The sequence below is a fragment of the Dendrobium catenatum genome, unplaced genomic scaffold, assembly GCF_001605985.2.
Source record: "Dendrobium catenatum unplaced genomic scaffold, ASM160598v2 original_scaffold_161204, whole genome shotgun sequence".
In the NCBI taxonomy this organism is placed as follows: Eukaryota; Viridiplantae; Streptophyta; class Magnoliopsida; order Asparagales; family Orchidaceae; genus Dendrobium; species Dendrobium catenatum.
In genome coordinates this window covers 307,332-332,509 of record NW_021479630.1, presented here as the reverse complement: position 1 = coordinate 332,509, position 25,178 = coordinate 307,332, and the positions used below count along the sequence as shown (strand labels likewise).

At 35.6% G+C, this 25,178-nt stretch overlaps 2 protein-coding genes across 2 annotated transcripts in view; one reads left to right on the top strand and one right to left on the bottom strand.

Annotated features, from left to right (window-relative positions):
• Nucleotides 1–54: 54 nt before the first annotated feature.
• LOC110092976 (cinnamoyl-CoA reductase-like SNL6) lies at nucleotides 55–4,400 on the top strand. The gene is made up of 5 exons (XM_020817699.2): nucleotides 55–312; nucleotides 402–544; nucleotides 913–1,101; nucleotides 3,638–3,972; nucleotides 4,066–4,400. Exons 1-5 carry the CDS (start codon nucleotides 90–92, stop codon nucleotides 4,157–4,159), a joined length of 984 nt encoding a protein of 327 aa, XP_020673358.1. The 5' UTR covers nucleotides 55–89; the 3' UTR covers nucleotides 4,160–4,400.
• A 3,971-nt stretch (nucleotides 4,401–8,371) lies between these two features.
• The window catches only part of LOC110092974, a 26,524-nt gene continuing 9,717 nt past the window's right edge, over nucleotides 8,372–25,178 (bottom strand). The window contains exons 6-7 of the mRNA XM_020817697.2: nucleotides 9,083–9,225; nucleotides 8,372–8,810 (exon numbers count right to left, since the gene is read on the bottom strand). Of these exons, the coding sequence (XP_020673356.1) occupies nucleotides 8,629–8,810; nucleotides 9,083–9,225 (325 nt within the window). The 3' untranslated portion in view covers nucleotides 8,372–8,628. The remainder of the gene's footprint in view (nucleotides 8,811–9,082; nucleotides 9,226–25,178) is intronic.

Sequence of the window (25,178 nt, the reverse complement as noted above, 5' to 3'; positions counted from 1 at the left end):
TATATATAATTATATAAAATAAATGACGTGACAAAAAAAAAAATCAAACTACGGCTCTGTAATTGTCATTATCATTATGATAGCTTTAGATGGCTCCACTCCTCTTCGCAGATATAAGTTTGGTCTCCCCCCTTTCTTATCTACGCTGCTTCTGTTCATCTTCCTCGGTACTCTTCTCTATGGCTCCCTCAATCGGAAGCCAGGAGGCGAAGACTATCTGCGTCATGGACGCTTCTAGCAGGATCGGCGCCGCCCTCGTGGACCGACTACTTCGCCGGGGTTACACCATTCACGCTGCAGCCTTCGGCCGTGGTTCGAATTCGTTGCCTACTCTCGATTTTTTTTTTTTCTCAGCTGAGTTTTGTATGTGGCATATCATCGAACGACTGGCGTGCGTGCAGGGGATGAGGGGAAGGCGGCTAGCTGGAGCGAGAGCAAGCGGGTGAGGATTTTCAGATCGGACCCTTTGGATTACCACAGCATTGCAGATGCCGTCCGGGGATGCTCCGGCGTATTCTACTCGTTCGACACTGATTCCTACGATGTGAGCGGCTCTCTTCTTCTCTTGTTTTTGCGCATTTTAACTTTCATGAACGGTGGCGATCCATCGACACCACGCATCCTTGTTAAGATTCATGCCCTGTGTGGAAGCTTTAACAGTCTTAAAAGTTTACATAGCACCAATCTCAAAATAAATTCTATTATTATTACACTTATTCTTATATAATATCTTAACATAATTTTTTAATATTGAATATCAAAGCATAAGATTTATTCATACAATCATGCTAATCTGTAACTTTTAAAATTTAGCTTAATATCAACCATCAAATCACAACAACAACTCATTAGATGCCCTAAGGACATATAATTTTTCACTTAATTTCATTCTGAATGTTATTTACTATGCAGGAATTCATGGTGGAGGTGGAGGTGAGAGCTGCGCATAACGTATTAGAAGCTTGCGCGCAGGCTGACACAGTAGAGAGGGTTGTGTTCACTTCTTCTGTGACTGCTGTCATATGGAAGGAGAACCGCAAGCTTGCTGAGGATGTTGATGAGAGGGATTGGAGTGAGCCAAACTTTTGCAGGAAATTTAAGGTAATTAATTAATTGCTAATTATTTTAGTTAAGCTAATCATTTGTAGAATGAAAATGATGATGATGCTTTAGAAAAAAAAAATAGCTAGCTGAGGTTATTCTCAGGATAAGGTTTTGAATTAGTAAATTTGTTTAAAATGAATATAATATAAGATGATTAATTATTTATATTTTTATGTTTATAACCTTCTCAAAAAATATTTAAATTTTTAAAAATTCATTTTAATAATTAAATTTTAATGAGAATATCTGATTTATTTTTTCATGTTCTTTAATGACATGATTCATACATTTTTAATGGCTTTTTTAGCACAACTGAAATTTAAAATCTTTTTAATTATAAGTAATCAATTAATTTATATGAGAATGGCAGTCATGCCACCTAAGGCTTGCGACCGCTTTCTTATTACTTTCTAAATCACATTTTTATTACAAAAATTTTTAATTCAAAAAAATTTTGTTCTAAAAAATTATTTTAGAAAGTAGAAAAAACCCTATCCCAAACCAAACCTTAGTTCAAAATTTTAAATCCATAACAAATTAAATTCTCTTACTTCTAAAAGAATTCCTATTGTTCTCCAAAATTATAACATAGCCATAGCTCATAGGGGTGTCAATATTTGACACGACTCGAAATCTGAAACAATCCGACCCAAAAATTCAAGCAGGTCATGGTCAAATCGTTTATCAGACGGGTTAGTTTCGGGTTCAAAAATGTGATTCGTTTTAAAATCGGGTCGGGTTCGGGTTGACCTGGGTCCGAGTCTGTCGTGGTCTCGCCCAGCCTAGCCTGCTAGCATGCGAATGCGATCATGCAGGGAGTTGGTCTCGCCCAAGGGGCCAAGCCTAATCCAGCAGTCGAGTCGGTCTCGCCCAGCCGCCTAGCTACGACCCTAGCCCTCAACTCAGCAATCGAGTCAAGTGGACACGGCGTCCGCTGTCCTCACACGAGCCCGCCTCGTCAAGTTTTGACACGAATCCGACCTGGGGACCCATTTTGACACCCCTACATAGCCATAGCTTCGTATTTCAGTAGTCCAAATTAGACAACAAATAATTAGTTTTAATAAGTTTATTTTATGCAAAATGTACCATAAGCCATTATTAATTTCGTCAATTTCTAACGATAATAAAGTGCTTATAAAATAATAAAATTACTTAAATGTTAGCGTTGGGAGTTCAGAATTGAGTGTATGATGCATTTATTAATAGTTGGTGACCCTTAGCAATTAATTGTTAGCGACATACAGCTGCTTTGATCATGATTAATTCCATATTTGCAAACAACTTCAGTCACTCTCAACCTGAAGCAAGTGGGTAGCAATACAAATGGGATACGTCTGAAACTTTTCTTCAATTTTGCCGACAAAATGGGGCATCCACTTTTCTTGACATGAAAGGGAATCCCATTCTATAAGGAATTAGTTTTCTAGTTGAAAGAGTAAATAATGGTGGATGTTAAAGAAATTGCCCACTAATTAATGCCATGAAAAAGAAATATTTTCCTAATGAATTGCAAATGATAATTTTAATTTTCCAGAATCATTAGGGTAGTTTGCATATATGAGAGGGTAAAAGACTGTATATTATTGGAGAAGTAAATCACACACTGAACACAAACAAGAAAGTGAAAATTACAGCGAAAAGAATAACACCAGGATTTAATGTGAAGAAACTGAAAGTCGAAAAAAAAAAAAATCATAGAGTCACACCACACCAAAAAATTCACTATGAAATTTGGGAGAAATAGTATAAATCACTCTTCTCTCTCACTCTCTCCTTGTCTCTCTTCACTATTGTACTCACATGAACTAAAAAGAGAAACACCTTAAAGCCCTTCATGAAAAACAAGAAAGAAAATTGGACAAACCGCCTCGTAGCTACACAACACTCCACTCTGTCTCCAATCTATCTGACTGCACTGTAGTGCAGGGGTCAGAAGCACCACAACGCTCCGCTTTCTATCTGCATCCAACAAGATAATGCGACACCATAGTGTTGTACGGCTTCACCCAAGCCCAAGCTGGGGAAGGACCTCTGCAACCACCCCCCGGCGAGCTCGACCGATAGAATTAAGGTATGGGGAAACAGTACAATCCGATTGATCGCCACAATCAAATTCCACGCATAACTAACATTTGGTAAGAAAAACCCATTATTATTAGGAAGGATATTGTCCTAAACATAAAGACAAGCAAAATGAATCATAAAATAACTGTAAAAGTGAGATTATTGTTCCTCTAAATTAATAATTCTCATAACAAATAAAGTTGCATGTTACTCCGTACACAAACTATGTAAGATCTCCATCATTTTCTAGTGGGGTATAATGCCAATAAGAAACCAGCTCTCTCCATCTCTCTCCAGCTCAGTAGAGACACAACAGGCCCAGCTCAAATAATAAAAAACTCAAAGCAAATACAAAATGCCACCAAACATTCAGCTAAAAATTTCCATATATCACGAAAACTTATAGTCGTTTGTCCTGTTTGTGTGACTAAACCCAAGCTATAACAGCATTAACGATCTATTGCAGCTATGGCATGCACTTGCAAAGACTCTATCTGAGAAAACAGCCTGGGCACTGGCAATGGATCGCAGCGTTAACATGGTGTCGGTGAACTCGGGGCTCCTCATAGAGACCGAGCTCTCACCATCGAACTCATATCTGAAAGGCGCGCCAGAAATGTACGAAGATGGTGTGTTGGTGACAGTCGAGCTCAAACTACTAATTGACGCTCATATCTGCATCTTTGAGAGCGCAGATGCCTTCGGACGATATCTATGCTTCAATCATGCCATTTGCCGCCCCGAAGATGCCGTTAAACTCGCCCAAATGCTCTCACCCCTGGCACCGAGCCCTCCTCCCAGGTACTCTCTTTTGGCATGCTAGTCAAAGAATATGAACAATTTGCTTACTAGTTGATATTCTAATCTTAAATTTTAAACTGCTTTATGATGCAGTGATGAATTAAGAGTGATTCAGGAAAGGATCCGGAGCAAGAAGCTGAACAAGCTGATGCTGGAATTTGGAGATGAATTGCAAGTAGCAGAATAGGCATGTGGTAATCAAGGATGTATAGTCCATTGATAATTATTTATGGTGCTTTCCAAGCTTACAGCATTTATTTATTGTATCATTGTATTCTGGCATTCATATGATAGTATTATAACATTCACTTTAAATGTTCAGTAGGTTGTCTCTGCTTCTGTTCAGTATGTTTTCTTTGCCTATGTTGGTTATGTATGTCAATAAAAAGGTGAAATTTATTCAAATATAAAGTAGAAAAATGAGTGAACAGAAAGGAATGTTTACCCTTAAAATGCAGAATTTATACAAATTTATTGGATTGATTGCTTCATCTTATTGATGTGCTACAGATTTAATTATCATATTTTTTTTTTTTTTTTTTTTCATAAACCCCTCTATGTCAAGAAAGAATGAGTGAAATAAAATCCTCAAAATAACTTAATGAAATAACTTGCTAATATCGGATGTTCGAGACTAAAGCTTCGTTTGGGACAACTTTCTTATTGTTTTTTAAAACAGTTTTCTAGTACAAAAAGTTCTAAAAAATTTTTGTACTAAAAAAATAATAAGAAAGTCATCCCAAAAGAACAGCTTTCTTACTCATTTTTAAAGTAGCTTTCTCATATAAAAATTTTATTTTTTGTACTAAAAAGCTATTTTAAGAAGTAATAAGAAAGCTGTCACAAATAAAGTCTAAGGCTTCGTTTGGGGCGGCTTTTTTACTGATTTCTAAAACGGAGTTTTAATACAAAATTTTTTTATTTTTGTACTAAAACTCCGTTTTAGAAAGCAGTAAAAAAACCGTCCCAAACGAAGCCTAAGTCTATGATAAAAATTAAGCTCCACGATTACATGAGAAGAATTGTGGCCTCATCACTATTTACACCTTCTATGTTTTGATCTTATTTCATTTCATTTCATCTTAACCAAATGATTTTGCTCATGCATACAATAGTTAAGGAAAAAGGATTGTTAACCTGAAATTATCAAACCTTTTTGTGTAAGATTTTCATGAAATGAGTAAAAAAATTCAGCATGAAAGACTTGTCACAAGTATTGCCAATTCTGAATCAATGCACATTTGTAGTTTTAGGGTTTAGGGTAAATAAAAGATATATATTTTTTAAACCCTTTCTAATTTGTCACCATCTTTAATGTTGATCTTATGACTAATTAAGAATTTATTTAATCATCTATTTAGCCATGCCAGGTGCATTATAATTTAATTTAAATGAAAATTGATTATTGGCTTTTGCAGATTATGAGAACTCTAATCAGATTAAGATCAATTTGGGATGGCTGCAACTTTTTATAAAGATGGCTGCAAAATTGTTGTGAATAAAATAACTTTTTTAAAAGCTGTTATAAAAAGAAGCTTCCTAGCATAATTTTTTTTTAAGTGATTGAAAAACAATGGCTAAATAGAAACTATGCTTGTTTTCTTAAGAACAAAGCAGTAAGGAAGTTATCCTAAATGAAATTTAAAATCTAATACAATTTATAACTTATCTGATAATAGAAGTACTTACCTTGAAAAATATGTTATAATTTACTTCTGTGTGGAATTTGATTATTTAATAAATCGGGTTGTATTGTTGCCTCGGATTTCAATTCGGTATGTTTAGCAAGCTGGAGGGTTGTATGGGGTCCTCTGTTGCTTTGGTTTGAGTGCTTTACATTCGAAAAAAAAAATTCCCGTACAACGTCCTGATACGGTGTACCAAAGCGTATTGGTATTGTATAGTTTCGTGGAAAAAGACAAAGAAGCAGAGTATTGCGACGCTACTGGGGGCAATGCGGGGCTCCGAACCAGGCACTACGACACTGTTGGGCAGGTTGAAATCAATGAGTGGGAGCGACGCAGTGCTCTAACTTATCATAAATGGATTATCTAATGTAGAAGATGGATTATCTAATGTTTTATCATTTCTATACTTATCATAATGGATTTTCAACATTAGTATATAAATGCTAGGCCATGCATTAACCAAACGACTAGAGCCAAATATATATACATATATGAAGAATAGCTTTTAATGGTAAATTGTTTCCCTCATTCTAGACCTTGATGACTTGATAACCCTAATTATTCAAAGTGATTTTACACTATCAGTAGTGGGCTTTTGGAAATTAAGTTATCTAATTATTGTATATTTTAAAATATTATTAAAATAAGTTATCTGAATTTTAATATTTAAAAAAATTATTAACTATAACAAATCTTAATAAATAATTATAAATGTCTACCATTATAATTATATATAATTAATTATTCAGTAAAACCTGATAATGTTGAAGGGAATTTGAGCCTAACATGCCCATAATAGTGAAAATTTATGCTAGTTTGTTTATTTGAAAAAATATGACTGAAAATTTCTTCCGAATCAAAATATACTTTTTTAAAATCAATCATTGATCAATAGTGCTTTTAAGATCAAAGGATCGTTACTCTAATATAATTGGTTTCGATGCTTGGGTCGTGGTTAAAAAATGATTTGAAGGTGATTCATTCATAGTATAAAGATGTTGCAACCATTATTTAATCTTAGATCAAAGATGATTTGGAAAAAAAAAATGATCTTGACATGAAAAAATTACTTCGCCGGGCACGATTACTACATTCCAAGATCTTAGAACATTAGAGATGTACAGAAAGTGTAGGTGATAATAAACAACAACAATATCAAGCCTTTGTCCTACTACGTGGGGTCAGTTACATGAATCATTTTTCTACATTGTGTCCTATTAAATTATTTTATTCTCATTTAAATCCAATAAAGAAAGATCATTTCTAATATTTTCTAACCAAGTCTTTTTTTTTTTAGGTCTACCTCTACCTTTCTTAATATAAGTCAAATCTAATACCTCTACTTTCATAACTGATTTATCGGAAGGCCATCTCTTTATGTGAACAAACCATCTAAGGTGACTCTCTCTCTAATATTATCTTCCACCTCCAACCTTTTCATGTATATGCTCATTTCATATCATGTGAGCATCCTCATCTCTGTAACACTTGACTTAGTTTTATTCTTCTCTTTTAATGGCAAACATTCTGCATCATAATGCATTGCAGATCTCACCACCATCTTATAGAATTTTCCCTTAAGTTTGCGGGGGACTTTTCTATCACACAAACAAGCCTGATGCATTCATCCACTTTAACCATCTAACTTGAATTCTATTGATAATATCTCCATTTATTTCACCATCACTTTGAACAATAGATCCAAGATATCTAAAATGTGCACTCTATTAATGACTTGAAAATTACACTTCATATATTCAATTTTAGATCTACTCAAGCGAAATCCTTTTGACTCTATAATTGACCTCCATAATTCAAGTTTACCTTCAAATCCCTCTCTAGTCTTATCAATAAGAAGAATATCATCAGCAAAAAACATACACCAAGGTACATCCTCTTGCAAATGTCAAGTGAGAACATCCATGACTAAAATAAAAAGATATGGGCTTAAGGGTGATCCTTGATATAATCCAACCGAAATGGGAAAATACTTGGTCAAACTACTTTGTGTTTGAACACAAATAATAGCTCCTTCATGCATATCTTTAAAGATTTGAATATAAGCATTGTTAACTACTTTCTTTTTAAGAACTCTCCATAGCACTCTTCTTGAAACTTTATCATATGTTTTTTCTAAATCAATAAATATCATATTTAGATCCTCCTTATTCTCTCTATATTTCTCCATCAAACCTCTCAATAAATGTATGAGTTCCATAGTAGACCCACATGCATGAATCAAAATTGATTTTGAGAAACATTAGTATCACACTGCAACCTACATTCTATAACTCGCTCCTTTAATTTTAAAGTATGATACATTAACTTAATTCATCTATAATTCGTACAATCTTATACATCACATTTATTCTTAAAAATAAGAATCAAAACACTTATTCTCCAATCATCTTCAAAATAATATTAAAAAGTTTAATAAGCCCAAAAATTCCTTTCAACGCCTAAACATTTCCTCACCTCTATTGAAATAACATCAATTCCAACAACAGCTTTTCAACCCTTCATTTTCTTTATAGCCTCTCTAACTTCGATTTTACTAATACGTCGATAAAAATAAAATTCTTTATTTTCATTTAGGGTGCTAAGGTCACTAAAATCAATCACATTCTCACAATCTTCATAAAAAAGTTTAGCAAAAAAAAATAATCCATCTTCTAAAATCATTCGATAACCGCAAAAAATGCAATGACATATTCTGACCATCCGCTATACTTTAAATGTTCAGAATTCTGTATTTCAAAATTACACTCATTTTCATGAAATTAATTCTTGATTTAGAACATCCAATGCAAGTTCATCATCAATTGTACTGCGTTGCAATCTCAGGATTTAATTATTCTATATTTACAAAATATAAATAGAGCAACTGTGCAGAATTTCTCATTCAAGATTCTACAAAAGCTTTCAGAACTCCATAAAGAGTGCACACCGAGCACTATGGAGATCCAAATTATGCACTGAGGGAAACCGAGGCTACGTTTGATAGCTTGAACTTAGAAGGTTTATTGGAATTAAGCGGCTGAAACAGAAATTCTGTGCTGGGCTTCACAGCAATTTCGTTCCATTCAAGAGCTGAAGGTGCATTGCCTCGAACATCTCGAGGAGAAAACAGAATATTGAGTCTTGATCTACCTGCATTAGAAAAAATTATTTTAGCCAAAAAAACGAATACAACAACAAACAAGGTGCCGTAGATACGATTAGAGAGAAAGGTAGAGGCAAACCTAAAAAGACTTGGTTAGAAAATATTAGGAATGACCTTTCTTTATTAGATTTAAACGAGAATTTGACTTTTAATAGGACACAATGGAGAAAAGGATTCAGGTAGCCGACCCCACATAGGAGGAAAAAAAATCAATCTGTGACATTTTCCCTAAATCAAAGTAATGAGCATGGACAGATACCTAAGCCAAACAAGCTTGGCTTTTGAATGATGAACTGAGCAACTTTTGATCTGTTAACATTTCTCAAAGCTTGCATATCTTCTGAGTTTCCCTTGAATTCAATGAACTCGCCCAGAAGATTTCTATTACCATTAAACTCTATCCTGCAAAGAAATTAGGGAATAATAACACATTAAGACACCCTATCGAATATTTACACAACAGCCACAGATGGATTAAATTTAGGAAATACAACACAAATATTTGTAGGCCAAAAATATATTTAAAAACGTATCACATACACAGACAGCATGTAGACCAAAATTTTGCTTTGAAGATGCATTTGTGGGAAATATCTAGATAAAGATTGAACAAACTTAGGCTTCATTTGGTTATTTTGTATCTTTTCTAAAAGGTAGTTTTAAGTTTGAGAGAACAGAGAATTTAAAATCAGAAAGCTTTTGAAAAAAGTTAAAAAGCAACGGTATTCAGAATGTGATTAAGAAAATTAGTTTTATCAAACAACTAAATTTTTTATGCTTTATCGTTGCTAGACGGAAAAAAACAGTATAAACGGACAAACAAATGAGCCCTTAACCATTCACTAACATATCTTAAGCTACATCTGATGAGCAATGTTCCTGTAGGATATCTCACAAACTTTTATAGATTGTTAATATCATAAAAGCTTAAGCAGGCTGAATATGGTTTTCAAAAGTTGTTTCACCACATAACAAAACGGTGATGATATTTGGTAGCATTTTACTAGTGCAAAGGAAGCATTTTTCTAGAAAGGATTATTTCGCAAGGAAATAGTGGAAATTAACAAAAAGCTTTCATGGTACGCTAGTCAAAACACTTTTTAGCTAGGCATCACGAGTCAACAGTTGTGTTTGCACAAAAGGCTTCATTTAAACAAACTAGCAAGCTTGCTCCATTGGGGTCGACACAATTCATCAAGGAAAATGTGTAGTAGACCATAGAGCAAAAGATATTTTAGTAACTGAAGGGCAGGATATGGCTAGCTTAATAACATAGAGCTATCTATTACGGATGCCCAATTCAATTTCTGAAAAATTTATAGTCGGGAGATGCCAATATAGTAGTGGTAAGCTAAATGCCATTATGGAGAATCCTGCAGTAAAAGAAACATAAAAGTGCCCAAATATTATTTCATGGTACGTTTGGCTACTTTATTTGATTATTAAATACTGGAAAAAATTGATCCAACAAATAAGTGCTCCAAAAGACATGCACAGGACTAATGAGTAACTATTCAGTTGAAGTGATGAATAGACTTAATTTTTTTTTTCTCCATTAAACCTATGAACTCAATGAAGAAGCAAATGATTCATAAATTTATCCAAATAGTTGGGATAAGCCTGATGAAGATGATCATGAAATGAACCAATGAATTTGTCATCCATATTATTTGGAGCCATTCTAAAGGGGTTAGAATCACATTACTCCTAGGTCATAAACATTTCCGTGGTATTAAATACATTCAAGTAATCAGAAACATCATGGTACTAAAAATAAATCCTTAATGCATTGATGCCCGCCTTAGCTTGAAGATTTGGAATTATTTAACCACCTTTTTTTTCACTTTTACCACACATGGTGGGAGTTGAACCCCTCAGCTCCTGATTTCTAGATTTCTTTCTTTCCTTAGTAGGTATTTATCTACCTATATATGCATATCATTTCATCATATTTTTTAAGCGGAACAAAGAAATAAAATTCAATCATACAAGCTCTTATTTTATGTTCCCCTCTCTTCTCATAATAATTTTCAAGAGAATATCAGAGACATTAAAATTCTGTTCCCATAGGTCTACAATATGGAGTGTCTTCTCCAAGCCAACGGGTCCTTCACCAACACTGAAAGTCAGTTTTCATCCGACAAGTGTAATTAAAACATATGTGAAGGATCTTCCTAGAAAGAAGACGGTAGAAAGTGACAAAAGAAATAAGTTGTCAAAAAGCTAGTAGCTATAATACTAGAAATCAATCTCAAATGCAAATCCAAAACATGAAAATTTCATAAAGAAATACTTTATTAGAAAAATCCAGGAAAGACTAACAACAAAGATAAATCACAACAGCTCACTCCTTCCTTTAACAGCCATTTGAACAACAAACCAAAGACAACCAACTATAATATTAATACCAGTATAAGCTTATTCCAAAATATCATTGAAATAAGTTTGGTTGCTTGGAAAGGTAAAGTCTAATATGCCCTCATTGCAAATAAAAGAAAAAAACTACTAATTGGAATATAGACTAAAAAATGTTAGATTATATGACACGAGATAAAATTTCCTTGCACAATTACAACCAATACCATCAGAAATATCCAGATTGCATGTAGGTCACTTTCAAAAGTGATTCGAATAGATTACATCATTCTCTCAGAAGATCCGACATTTGACTCTACGTTCCTAGTGTATTATATATAACTTACCAACAACCCAAGACAAAAATTATGTTGCTAATTTTTTATATTAATCTTCATCGTTTTTGAGACTTGAATGCAACGAGGATGCATGACAATGCAATAATGTATTCCGGAGTGTACATTCTAAAGAATGATCTTCCAAGTGAGGCATAGCCTCAAACATGTGTATTTGATAGGCATAGACCGGTTCAGGAGAGCCGATCTAGCCAGCCTAATGGTTGGGCCGGCTCAAACAATACAGCAAGAGGAAGCCTGCTATTCCGCAAGAGCCAAATCCCGCCCCCCTTGAGATGGGTTCCACTACCTAGGGAAGACAGAGAAGGGACTGTTTAGTCCTTTTGAGTTAATTTTATGTTTTTTTTTTAATGTTTGTTTTAAGTAGAAGTTTGTATTAGGGTTAGGGCATCATGTTTGTTTGCTGAATTTGGTGTGGAAAGTTTTGGCATCTTGGTCTCTAGCAGCGACAAAGATTTGGGGATAGAACGATCCTCCTCTCAAATTCAAGATCAGTTGTACCTCTGAATTTTCTTTTCGTATCTTTTATTATTGCAAGTTTTCTCGCTATTTTGTTTGATTTGTTGGAAGTAGTGTGGTTAAAGATTGTTGAAATCTCCATATTAGTAAGAAACACCGGTGTCTACTAGTGTTCCCTATCAGTATCCACCAAAACCTCTACTTCAAATTTCAAATGCTTTGAATAATGATGTTGATGTCTATCTTTTGCTTGATTGCCTAGGGCACTCAAACTTTATTTATCTTGAAAAATCAATTGCTTTTCTTTCACAATAAAAATTTAAAGGATTTTCTATGTGAAATTAATCTTAGGTTGAGCACACTCACAGTTCCAATCCCAATCAAGCATATGAATCTTACTAAACTTTTGCTTTAGTCCACAATAATGTGCAGGGGATATCCAGACTCCAGAGTAAAAAATATCTCTAGAGCAAGATTGCTTATTCCCTTCATTAACAATTATACCCACCTCACTTGGATTTTCTTAATAAAAGGGACATTTTAAAATGGGACAAATTTTTAAACACTTCAACATCATAATCCACGCTCAATTTTAATACAAAATTTAAATTATAAAATTCAACAATGCCCAAAAAATATTTCAAATCACTCATAGAAAATCCTCCCTTACATAAAGGAAATATCCACCAAAGCACGAGTTGACACCACTCGATAAAATATGATTTTTGAAAAGAAAAAAAGACATCCAATGAAATACAAAGACAAATTGGTGAAAATAAATCCACAGATGATGATACTAATCTCCACTATCCTATTGATTTAAGAAAAAGGATGAGGTCATACACCAAACACCCAACTATGATTTCATGACTTAGACTTTCACCTAGATTTCATGTTTTTGCTACTTCTTTTGATAAAATACAAATTCCAAACACTAGTCATGAATCTCTTAAGACCACCGAGTAAAAGACATTTGTAATAGAAGAAATCCAAACCTAAGTAAAAAATGATATGGGTGAAGTTTTTGAATTTTGAGCAAGGAAATAATTGATTGGAGGTAAATGATATAATCAAATATAAAGCAAATGATGGTGTGGATAAATTTAATGCTCGAATTGTCGCAAAAGGGTACACCCAGTTATATGGTATTGACTATTAAGAAATTTCTCTTCAAATGCAAAACTCAACAGAATTTAAGTTTTGCTTCTTATAGTAAATTTGAATTAGCCTCTATATCAAATTGACATTAAGAATTTTTTTAATTAATTGGGACCTTAAGGAGGAAGTAAACATGGAGATCCCACCTGTATTAAAAATTAAAAAAAAAAAAAAACCAAAAAGGTATCTAGACATATAAAATATATATATGCCTTCAAACACTATCTAGTACCCTCATGCCTAGTTTGAAAGATACCCCAAATATACTGAAAAGTGAGAGTACACTAAGTGCCAAATAGATCATCGTCTTTATCAAGCTCTCACCTACAGGAAAAAAAGTATAATTTTGTTTATGTATATTGACAGATAACTTGGAGAAAAAGATAGCCCAATTAAAATGTTTCTGACAAGAGAATTTGAGGTAAAAGTCTTGAGAAATCTAAATTACTTTATTGATATGAAAGTGGTACGATCAAAGCAGGTTTTACTATTTCTCAAAGGAAATATATTCATGATTACTTCAAGAAACAAGAATGCTTGGATGAATGCCCACAACAACTTCAACAAATCTAACAAAGAAAATTGGGCTCACCACTGGCCGCACACCTATTGGTAAATATAAGTATCAATGCCTTGTGGGAAATTGTATTGGATTCTGTTAGACCGGTCCAGCCGGTCCTACAGGACCGGCCCTTGCAAAACATAGGCGGAGCTCTTCCGCCTCTATGATATGCCAATCCGAACGTAAGAACCGACAGAGCTGTTTTGGAAGGTTTTCTGAGAAAGTTTAGGAGGGAAATTGAATGTAGGGACTATTTTATAGATTTCCTTATGAATTGTATGCATTAAATAGTTTGTTTTCCTAGGGTTAGGGCATCTTGAATTTGGTTGAAATTTGAGATCTCTTAGATTTAGGTTTTCTTTTTGGCTCTAGCGGCATCTAGAGAGTTTGGAGAGATAGATCCTCCTCTCTAATAGAGGATCAATTGTATATTGGTATTTTCCATTTCCATTTCATCAAATAATACAAATTATCTACTGTTTTCCTGGTTTGGTGTGGATTTTTGTGGATGTTTTCCAAAGATTGATAGGAAATACTTGAGATCTACAAGTGTTTCCTATCAAATTGGTATCAGAGATATTTTTGGGAATTCTGGTGAGCTGTTTTGGTGAATTTCAACGGCTGTTTTGCGATTTCGAAGAAGAAAATTGCTGTTTTTGAAGGTCAAAGTCCATATTTTTATTTCTACAAAAATCCGAGCATCAATGACGGCCAAGAAAATTGATGTGTTGGAGGAACGCCTCAAAGTGGAGATGGGACAAATGAAATCTGAAATTTCATATTTACAAACTCAGGTTTCAGATAAAAAAAAAGATGTTTCAGCCATTCATGATAAGTTTGATTCGAAATTTTCCATCATGGAGGAGATGTTGAAGAAAGTGCTTGAGGGTCAAACCAAAATATTGCCGTCAAAGGTGAGGGAAGGCGCCGACAACCTTGGAAGTGGGGAAAATTCGAAGCCAATCAGACGAAAGGAAGATCAAGAGGTGGAGATTTTGGAGGGAATAGAAAAAAATGCCTCCCCTAGGACCTATTCCTAGGAAGGAGTCTGGTAGAGAGTATGTGGAGAGACGTGAGGGGGTTGGGCATGAGCGGAGGGATGTTGAATTTGAAAGAAGAGGGGCTGAATTGGAAAGACGAGAACTTGATTATGATCAAAGAGGTGCCAATTTGAAAAGAGAGGGATTGAATATGATCCAAGGGGTGCTGAATTTGAAGGGAGGAGGTGGGTTTGCAATGAAAAGTTTGGGTATGAACGTAGAAGGGATGATTGGGACACTTGGGGGGAACCACCCCCTTAGGGAAAGAAAAATTATGAAGGGAATAGAGGGAACGGAGACAATCTGAGGGTGTGGAAACTGAAGATGTCTATCTTTGAGGAAGATGATGCACATGAGTGGATCTACATGCTAAAATAAAATAATAATAATAATAATAAATTAAAAATAGGTGGATCTACAGGGTGGAAAGGTAATTTACTGTCAATAGGTTGACGGAGGAGGAGAAGATAACGGCTGTCGGGATGTGCTTGGAAGGGAAAGCTTTAGCATTGTACCAATTGTGGTATACGAGATAACCAATAAGGACTTGGAGGGAGTTTAACGACTGCCTATTTGAACGTTTCCAAACCAGCAGGAGAGGGAACTTCTACGAGCAGTTCTTCGCTTTGATGCAGGAGGGGACAATGATGGAGTACCGTGAGCAATTCGAGTACCTTGCAAGTCGATTGGATCGGCTTTCAGAAATTGTACTGGAGGGGAACTTTATGATGGGACTAAAACCAAAGATCTGAGCAGCAGTCAGAGTGATGAGACCTCGGGACTTGGGAGAGTCAATGGAGCTAGCTCGGTTGGTAGAGGATCATAGGTACCTGGAAAAAGGAGCATGAACTAGCAGTTCAGGAGGCTCGTACAGGATGACCACCACCTTTTTAGTAAGCAAGGAGCCAACATCAGGTACTTTTAGGGAGACTTCAAAAAAGAAGACTGCCGGAGGAAGACCAAGAGACAACTTCAAGAAGCTCACAGAAACATAATTACATGAGAAGAGGGCGTAGGGGATCTGTTTCAGATGTGACGAGAGGTATACGCCGGGGCATAGGTGTAAGGATCAAACTCTTCAGGTTCTTACCGTTTGTGATGAAGAAGTTGTTAGACCGGTCCTCGGCTCTAGATAAGGGCCCGATTCAAATCTATAGAAGGCGAACCAAAGGGGGTCCGCCTCCTTTAAATTAGCCAGCTGCCGCCCATGGGAGTAATAGACAATTAAGTGGGGCGATGTCTAGGGTTAGAGAGGAGAGATTTGCTTTAAATAAAGAAGATATTAGGAGAATTAGGGCATGCATGATTATTGTTTTCTCTTGGAGTCTCTTTGTGGTTTTGGGCTCTAGATTCATCATCTAGAGATTGGGAACGATCATCCTCTCGAATTGAGGATCAATTGTATCTTTGCTTGTTATTACTTTTGGTTTGATTCCTATAATACAATATACTGTTTTTGGATTATTTCATTGGAGATCTTGAAGTTTTCTCGCTGTTTTCACCAATTATTGTTAAGTTTGCTTGCGAACTCAAGTATTTCCCATTAGGGTTACTTACGAACTCAAGTATGTCCTATCAAAAGGAATGGAGGAGGGTGTCATCTTTCCACCTTGCGGTTAAGGTGAATCTTTGGGAGGGGAGTACTGTTAGACCAGTCCAGCCGGTCCTACGGGACTAGCCCGTGTGAAACAGAAGCGGAGCTCTATCGCCTCTACGGTATGTCGATCCGAACGCAGGAGCCGACAAAGCTGTTTTGGAAGGTTTTTTTTAGGAAATTTAGTAGGAAAATTGAATGTACAGACAGTTTAGAGATTTCCTTTTGAATTGTATGCATTAAATAGTTTGTTTTCCTAGGGTTATGGCATCTTGAATTTGAATGAAATTGAGATCTCTTAGATTTAGGTTTTCTTTTGGGCTCTAGCGGTGTCTAGAAATTTGGGAGAGAGAGATCCACCTCTCGAATAGAGGATCAATAGTATCTTGGTATTTTCCATTTCCATTTCATCAAATAATATAAATTATATGTTGTTTTCCTGTTTTGGTGTGGATTTTTGTGGAGAATTCTTACTGTTTTCCGAAGATTGATAGGAAATACTTGAGATCTACAAGTGTTTCCAATCAAATTCCTCATTAGCATTATAAGCCAATACATTATCGTTCTAGCCAAAGATCCACCTCTGATTATTATAACTATGTATGGGGTAACCAAGATAAATGGAGAAGCAATAAATAATATATGGTCACAAGAAGCGGTATTGAGGTTAAATATAAGGTAGTGGAACTTAGTATTTATGGAGTGTGGTTAAAAATATTGTTAAAAAATTTAACCTATTTATTTTTTAAAAAAATCTCTAAAAGTAAAAACCAAATTGTAATAAGTATTTAAAAAAAAAACCCATCCACCATGATAGGACTAAGCACATTGAAATATATAAAATTTCTTATCAAAAGAAAAAAGATCTAGCCTAATTAAGACTTGATTAGAAATAATATTTTGATGTGAAACGTACATGCAAGAATGATTAGCTTAAGGAAATTTGCATGCTTAATATTCCTAGAACACATAATTGTATCTTAATGGTGAATTTAAATGACACAATAAAACACAAAGAGCAGTAAGACAAGCTTAGGCCGAATCACGTGTGTGAAAGTTAAGATCAGAAAACAATCAAGTTAATTTGATGTTGCATACATGAATGGTTTCAACAATAAATCCCTATGCTAACAATAAGATTAGTACTATGAAATGACTATCACACGTTTCTACTAAACACTAAGCATTAGCGGAGAATAATTGGCATGATCGTCATAAATCACATTAAAACTATAATTGATGAGTAAACTGAGGAGATAAGAGAATTGTAGGGGAGTTTACCCAAAAATCAGAAAATAATCAGTTCCCGCGGCTGTAGGAAGACTTGGGAGGAAGTAGGAGGCATTCAAGAACCTTCCTGAAGGTGTATTCAGCGGTCTGGAATGTCCGGACAGTGTTTGAAGACCTTCTAGCGGGATGTACAGCAAGAAAACATGTTCCAAAACTCCTAAACAGCAGGTTTCAGGTGCTTGAAATGCGAAACAGCAGACATAAGAGGTCTGGAAAGCAATGGGTTGAATTCTGGGGCTGGCCAGCTAGTGTGGAACTGCAGAAATCTGCTGGACAGCAGTTTACCAACATGCAGAATTTTGGACAGCAATCCCGTTCAGGAAATACATCAGGTTTTCGTGATCAGTTGGAGGGAACAGAGTGGTGTAAGGGATTAGGAGTTCACTTGCAACTCTCTCCTCCTCAGGAATTAATTTTGAGAGCTAGGGAGAGAGGTATACGGTTAGAGAGAGGGGGGGAGGAAATTAATCACAAAATTTGGGATTAATTTCAGATTTTAAGTGGATTTGACGGGTTTTAATTTGAATTTTGAATTCAAATTAAAGTGGGAATTAATGGACCCTTGTTTGGAGCCATGATATAAGCTCCTAATTAAAGGGAGGAGTAATGGGCGGCCATAGAGAGAGAGAGAGAGGATTTGTAGCTTCCAAATCAATTTATGCCATTTAGGAAAGAGAATGACAACTCAAATCTAATTTGAAATTCAAATAGACTTGGAGTTATGCACTTTCCTAATTTAGATTTGCAGATAAAGAAAGTTTTTGAAATTTGAATTTCAAATTTCAAATTGAGGAAAGGGACTAATAAATCCAATTTGATTTATTTTGAAATTGAATTCATGATTAATACTTTCCTAATTTGGGATTCCCTATATGGAAAGAATTTGAAATTCAAATTTGAATTTTAAATGAATTCAAATTTTTCCTCTCATGCTTGAGCTAAATTAGGAAGTCATTATGGTGATTTAAATTATCATAATGAGGAGGAAATTATGAGGGGGGGCGGCGACAAAGGGGAAAGGGGGCGGCTAGGTGGCGAGTTGTGGCTAGGGAGGGGGCATTGCACAGACATATTGGCACTATAAATAAAATCTAAGCACTAATTAAGACTTGATTAGAAATAATATTTGATGTGAAACGTACATGCAAGAATGATTAGCTTAAGGAATTTGCATGCTTAATATTCCTAGAACACATAATTGTATCTTATATGGTGAATTAAAATGACACAATAAACAACAAAGAGCAGTAAGACAAGCTTAGGCCGAATCACGTGTGTGAAAGTTAAGAGATCGAGAAACAATCAAGTTAATTTGATGTTGACATACTGATAATGGTTTCAACATAAATCCCTATGCTAACAATAAGATTAGTACTTAGATGAAATGACTATACACGTTCTACTAAACACTAAGCATTAGCGGAGAATAATTGGCATGATCGTCATAAATCACATTAAAACTATAATTGATGAGTACTATCAGTGAGAGTGGAAGAGAATTGTAGGGGAGTTTACCCAAAAATCAGAAAATAATCAGTTCCCGCGGCTGTAGAAGAGCCTTGGGAGGAAGTGGAGGCGCATTCAAGAACCTTCTGAAGGTGTCATTAGCAGTCTGGATGTCGGCAGTGTATTGAAGACCATTTCTAGGATTGCGGGATGTAAGCAGAGAAAACATGTTCCAAAACTCTAAACAGCAGGTTTCAGGTGCTTGAAATATGGAAACAGACACAGACATAAGAGGTTGGAAAGCAATGGGTTGATTCTGGGCTGGCCAGCTAGTGTGGACCCATAGCAGAAATCTGCTGGACAGCAGTTTACAACATGCAGAATTTTGGACAGCAATCGTCTTCAGAAAATACATCAGGTTTCGTGATCAGTTGGAGGGAACAGAGTGGTGTAAGGGATTAGGAGTTCACTGATAGCCTCTCTCCTCCTCACAGGAATTAATTTTGAGAGCTAGGGGAGAGGTATACCGGTTAGAAGAGAGGGGGGAGGGAATTAATCACAAATTTGGGATTAATTTCAGATTTTAAGTGAGTATTGACGGGTATTTATTTGAATTTTGAATTCAAATTTAAAGTGGGAATTTAAGAGGCCCTTGTTTGGAGCCCATGATATAAGCTCCTAATTAAAGGGAGGAGTAAATGGCGGTGGCCATAAGAAGAGAGAAAGAGAAGAGATTTGTAGCTTCCAAATCAATTTATATCATTTAGGAAAGAGAATGACTCAATATTTAATTGAAATTTTAAATAGACTTGGAGTTATGCACTTTCCTAATTTTAGATTTGCAGATAACAGATTTGGTGATAACTTGTTGTAATTTTCAATTTTTGTCTATAGCTTTGTTAAGTGTGAATATGTGGTATCTAATTAGTATCTACTCTCAATTTTGTTATTGGTTTTGAAATTTGATAGTCATGATACATTTATCTTACTTTTTCTTAAAATTTTGGAGATTATGATCTATATGGAAGATATTTACTTGACATAGTCTAATTATTATGTTATATATTTTTGGAGAATGAATTCTTAAATTTTCCTCATCTATATGCATATGAGGCTACAAAATTTAAGCGAAGTTCATATATGTGATGAGTCTTAATATCTCTTCTATAATAGAGATGAGGAAAGTTATGAGGGGGGGGGGGGACAAAGGGGAAGGGTGTTGACCGGCATAGGTGGGGGGAGGTTGATAGAGCGGGTAAAAGGCTTCGATGTGATTGGGTGGTGGATTTTAGTGCCTGTGCGCCTGCTAGTAAAGACTCGATACTTGGGTGTGAGGAGGTTGGTAGGGTCCACCCGAGTGGTGTGTGAAGGTTGACAAGGGGGTAGGTTTTGGATGGTAGTCGGGGGATAGAAAAAAGAGCAATGAAAAGATAACACATATACGAAATAAATGCATTAAAATCTATAATTACTAAACGACAACTTCACGAAATGAGATCGTAAGAATATATTCTTGGAAATTAAGGGATGCGTATACTCTTTGGAATCTATCCAACTCTAGGTTATGACGGGTATTAGCGGGTAGGTCGATCACTCCTCATTTCGGGTCTCCTCCTCTCATAGAAACTAACACAAAAAGATCAATTTTCTCCTCTCATAGATCACTAGAGATCAGCAAGTAGAATAAAAATTTTTTCCATTAACAATTGCCATATCATCAAATAACAAAACAAACTAGCCTATAAAAGGCCTCATCATAAATAAAAGGAAATAAAAAGACTAAATACCCATTCGGGTTGCAATACTACACTCGTTATCATCAATTGCTTAATACCTAAATATTTCCAAAGCATTTTCAGCGTAGAAGGATATCAAAGGGAAAACACTCCATCATTATATATTAAATAAACTAGAACAGTTAAAGTGGAATAATCTATATATATTAATCTTATCAAAGATCGTGCCGCACTAAGTTATGATTCGACATATTCATGATGTCTCATCCATAATATTATTGTTTATATGAATTAGATCTATGAATGAAAACATTGATAGCTTGGATGTCACATAATGGAGTCAAAAATTGAATTCATGTCGCGTTGCAAACGCTATACATAGTATTAGGAGGAGGGGTGAAGTTTTAAATCGGCTCTACTGATCAGTTGCGATTATATAAGTTGTTAAGTCCTAATATTAGAATTTACTGTTCCATAGGCAGAGAACTCTGCTAGATAACTCAACAATAAATATAACATCAATACTCAAGATTTTTTTTAATCTAATAATGAAAGTTTATTGATAATTAGAGATATCAGCAGTTTGGTGGTCCAGATATTAAAACATAGGAACAACCGTGAGTCCTTGAGTAAGGAAGAGGTGGCTTCTAAAGATACAAGTAAATGTAGAGCATTGGCCAAAAACATACTCAATCTAGTAAATCAAACGGCTAGCAAGTCTAATAATTGGAACATGGAGATCATAAATTTCATAACTGTTAAAAATTTTGAAAATCTGTGAACAATTTCTTATTTACAACAAACATACAAAAAACAATGAATTTTTTTTTGTATATAAAAATTATAGAGGATTCTATTATAATCAACGGGATTGACTTTCAAATTTATTTGCTCTCTATCATTAATATGTGATTGCTTTTTAATGTAGTAAACTATGAATTAATTGTGGGAGGTACATTTTTTACTTTAATAGAGTCCCTAAAGGTTTTCAGCTTGAGTAAGATCTAAAAGGCGGAATATATGGAGTGTAATTTGTAGGTTAAGTATAGACCTAGCAATGAGAAGTTGGAATCTGAGAATAGAATAAGGGGCACGACCCCACACGAGCATCATTCCTTCAAAAGGTTTATTTGATCTATAGTCATGTAATAGAAGTACACAGCGCATCTTATAAATATGATTATCTTGGGAATGCTAGTTAGTCCTGTGCCAGAGTGTATAGGTGAAATAAGGATGGGACAGATATTAATGGCAGCTCAAATTACGGACAGTTGGATGGTTGCCGACTAAAGTGTTGATGCAAAATAGCACATTTGTGAGACTTGTAATATTTTGTATAGAAGGAATAAGGTAACATCTCCTCAAACCATTAAAGGGAAAAATTCTTAAGATCGGTAGTAGAAAGCCTGCAATGCACTTTTATGGTGCATCGGGTGGAGAATGTCTTGGATAATATATTTTTTATACAAGAGAAGGCGATAATTCCTTGGAGTTGCTATAAATAGTCATGTTGGCAGAGAGTAGAGTGTGAAATGACGAGGTGGATAGAGTGAGCTTTAAACCTTTAAGATTAAGATTGGCGAGATATGAGCATATACGTGAAAAGGTTGGGGTAGTTCCCAGTAGAAGATAAGATTAGGAGAGTGCTTAGTATAGGTTTTTGGTCACTATTACAAACGTATGCGCTTCCGTGTACTTTTCCTTGGTTAGGAGAGGTAGAGGGTAATAGAATTTGACTTATTTGTAAGAATAAGAGTTGGGTGTTAGACTTAAAAGAAGATCTTGGTTTAGAAAAATATTTTGAATTGACCTTCTTCTCTTATTAGATTTAAGAGAATTTGACTTTTATATACTGGAATCATATGGGATAAACGGATTATCTGATATATACCGTCACGGTGGGATAAGGCTTGATGTTGTTGTGTGTTGAATAGATTTGCTTTTTTCTTTATACAGTTATTTAATATTAACTTCAAATCTTATATTTCCACTGAACAAGAGACTAAATTCAGTGTATACGCAAAATTGCTTACTCAATTAAGTTCTGCGAAGTATTATTTTTTCAAGGATGTGTTGAATATGGTTAGGGGTGTAACGAGAGTCGGGAGTGCGTTTAGTACGACTATCCAGTGGGATCAATATGTCCTCTACCATTTTATAGATTTTGAACTTTGTTATACTCATTGATCTTTCAAAGATCTTTAAAATTTGTTATTTGGCTGGAACTTATCATAAATGCATGGCTTTACTAAAATTCAAGAAAAATATATAAAAATTAAAACAATTTTATTTCTCTTTTTATTTGATCTTTATGTTTTTGGGTTGTTGTTTTTTTATAATTGTTTTTATTAGTTTTGGGACTTCTCTGATCATCTCTCCATCTTTTCTTTAAACATTCATTTTGTCACATCGGTCGTCCGGTGGCGCGATATTCTATCAATCCTGGACGATATGACATGACTCTGCATAAAAATCTAACCTGCTTAGACCCTTTTCTACATTGCTGAACTCGCATCATACCGGATCGATCCCATATCGGTCCTGGACGTATAATCATATTGCTTCAATCAACTTGATCATCTTGGGCTGATCTTATCCTGGCCATATGCTTTTTATGGAAAGCTGCCTGGTGGATCACACTGATACGTTGCTGCTGATCCCATGTCAATTGGTTAATATCTTTAAAATTGCCCGAGACGATCATTTTTGGACAATCATCGCTAGCCGATCTAAACACTCTTCATACTCTGGACTGATACACTGTGGCGCTGTGATTTAAAAACATTTTAATTCAGACTGTAAGATTCATTACTTGAGCATACATCCTGGAAGATACAACTAATCGGTGCTGGCCTGGACAAATCTGCTTTTTCAATGGTCTTCGGGCCTACTCCTCAGGTGGGATCGTCTATGTCTACATCGTGCTGGTAGATATCTGATCCAGGCTCGGATGATCAGCACCACCTTTTTAACCATGGTTCTCTATACAAAATTCTTGATACAATGATCGTGCTTGGACGCATTCTATGATCGTCCTGATTGATACGTGGGCGCAATTTTTAAAATTCAGGGCGCAGATTCAGCTTTTGCTTCACACGTTCCTTTCCCTTTGGATTTGTTACTACTCTGTTTGCCTTGTTGTTCCTTGCTTATGGGCTGGTGGAAAGCTGCGTCTTCGGGTAATCCCCCCTCTGGATAGCTCCTCGGAGGGCCACACTAATGCTGCGACGTTCAGGAGGGCAGAAGATCGGCTGCCTCTCATCGGGTAAGGAAAAGAATCCTGGATCACTCCCTCTCCAGAACAAAAAAAAAAAAAAAAAAAAAAAAAAAAAAAAAAAAAAAAAAAAAAACAAATAATCAAGTCCATAGTCCAGCCTCTCATATCCTGTATTAGACCTCTTCAATCAGCGTACTTGCTCTGTTCTTTATTCTTACGCTCGCTGTCTCCTTTCAATTCTGAGACTTCTGTTCTGAATTTTCTACATACCCTCCGAGTAAATGCCTTCCACAGCTGCCCCACTATCCTATATGAATCGACACCGCGGCTGTCGAGATCACACATATCAGTACTGTGTTGAACTGGTGGCATAGGCTATCGGCACCACTCCGCGATAAGCTACATATATTGTCTCTAATCCTGATATAATTAGTCCTTTTGCAAACCACTTTCTTCGCACACACCAACTACGCGCCTTCTTAATGTTGGAGAAGACTAGCTCTTTCTCCAAGTGGCTAGGGCGTACAATAATAACATGTCCTTCGCACTTTGCTTGTCCATTATTGCCAAAAGCTGGGGACCTGATATCGACAATCACTCCACTTCTTCCACTTACTAGCTTTTACATCATGGCCGACATAGAGAGTTTAATGGCTACTGTGGACCTGATCTTTTGATAGCACTTGGTCATTTGAACAACAATTCATGATCCATGTCATAAGAGAACCCAACCTTACTTAGGACACATCATAGCTTATAATTCTAAAACAAATATCACTTTAATATCCCTGCTCGTGCAGCGATCTTCACCTCCTTCTACTCAACACAATTCTTCATTGTCCTCGCATAGTCTCGTCTACTACCCAGGGTTGGGGAAGCTCAGGGGGTCGAGGAGGGGAGCTTAGTCAACTGGCCTGGCGTCGTCTCACTATACCTCGTTTCCATGGCAAGCTCTTCGAAAGCTCAGAAGCCCCCGCTTTTCCGATTAATAAGCTGCCGACCTTCGACTCGCTTCTTAATAGATACCAAGCTGGAAAGATCCCGACTCGAAAAAAACTCGAGTCTAAATATCGAAGCTCGCAGCTCACGAATTCAAACTCTTTAGGTCTTGTATTTTAAATTTTGTTGTTGATGTACAGCGA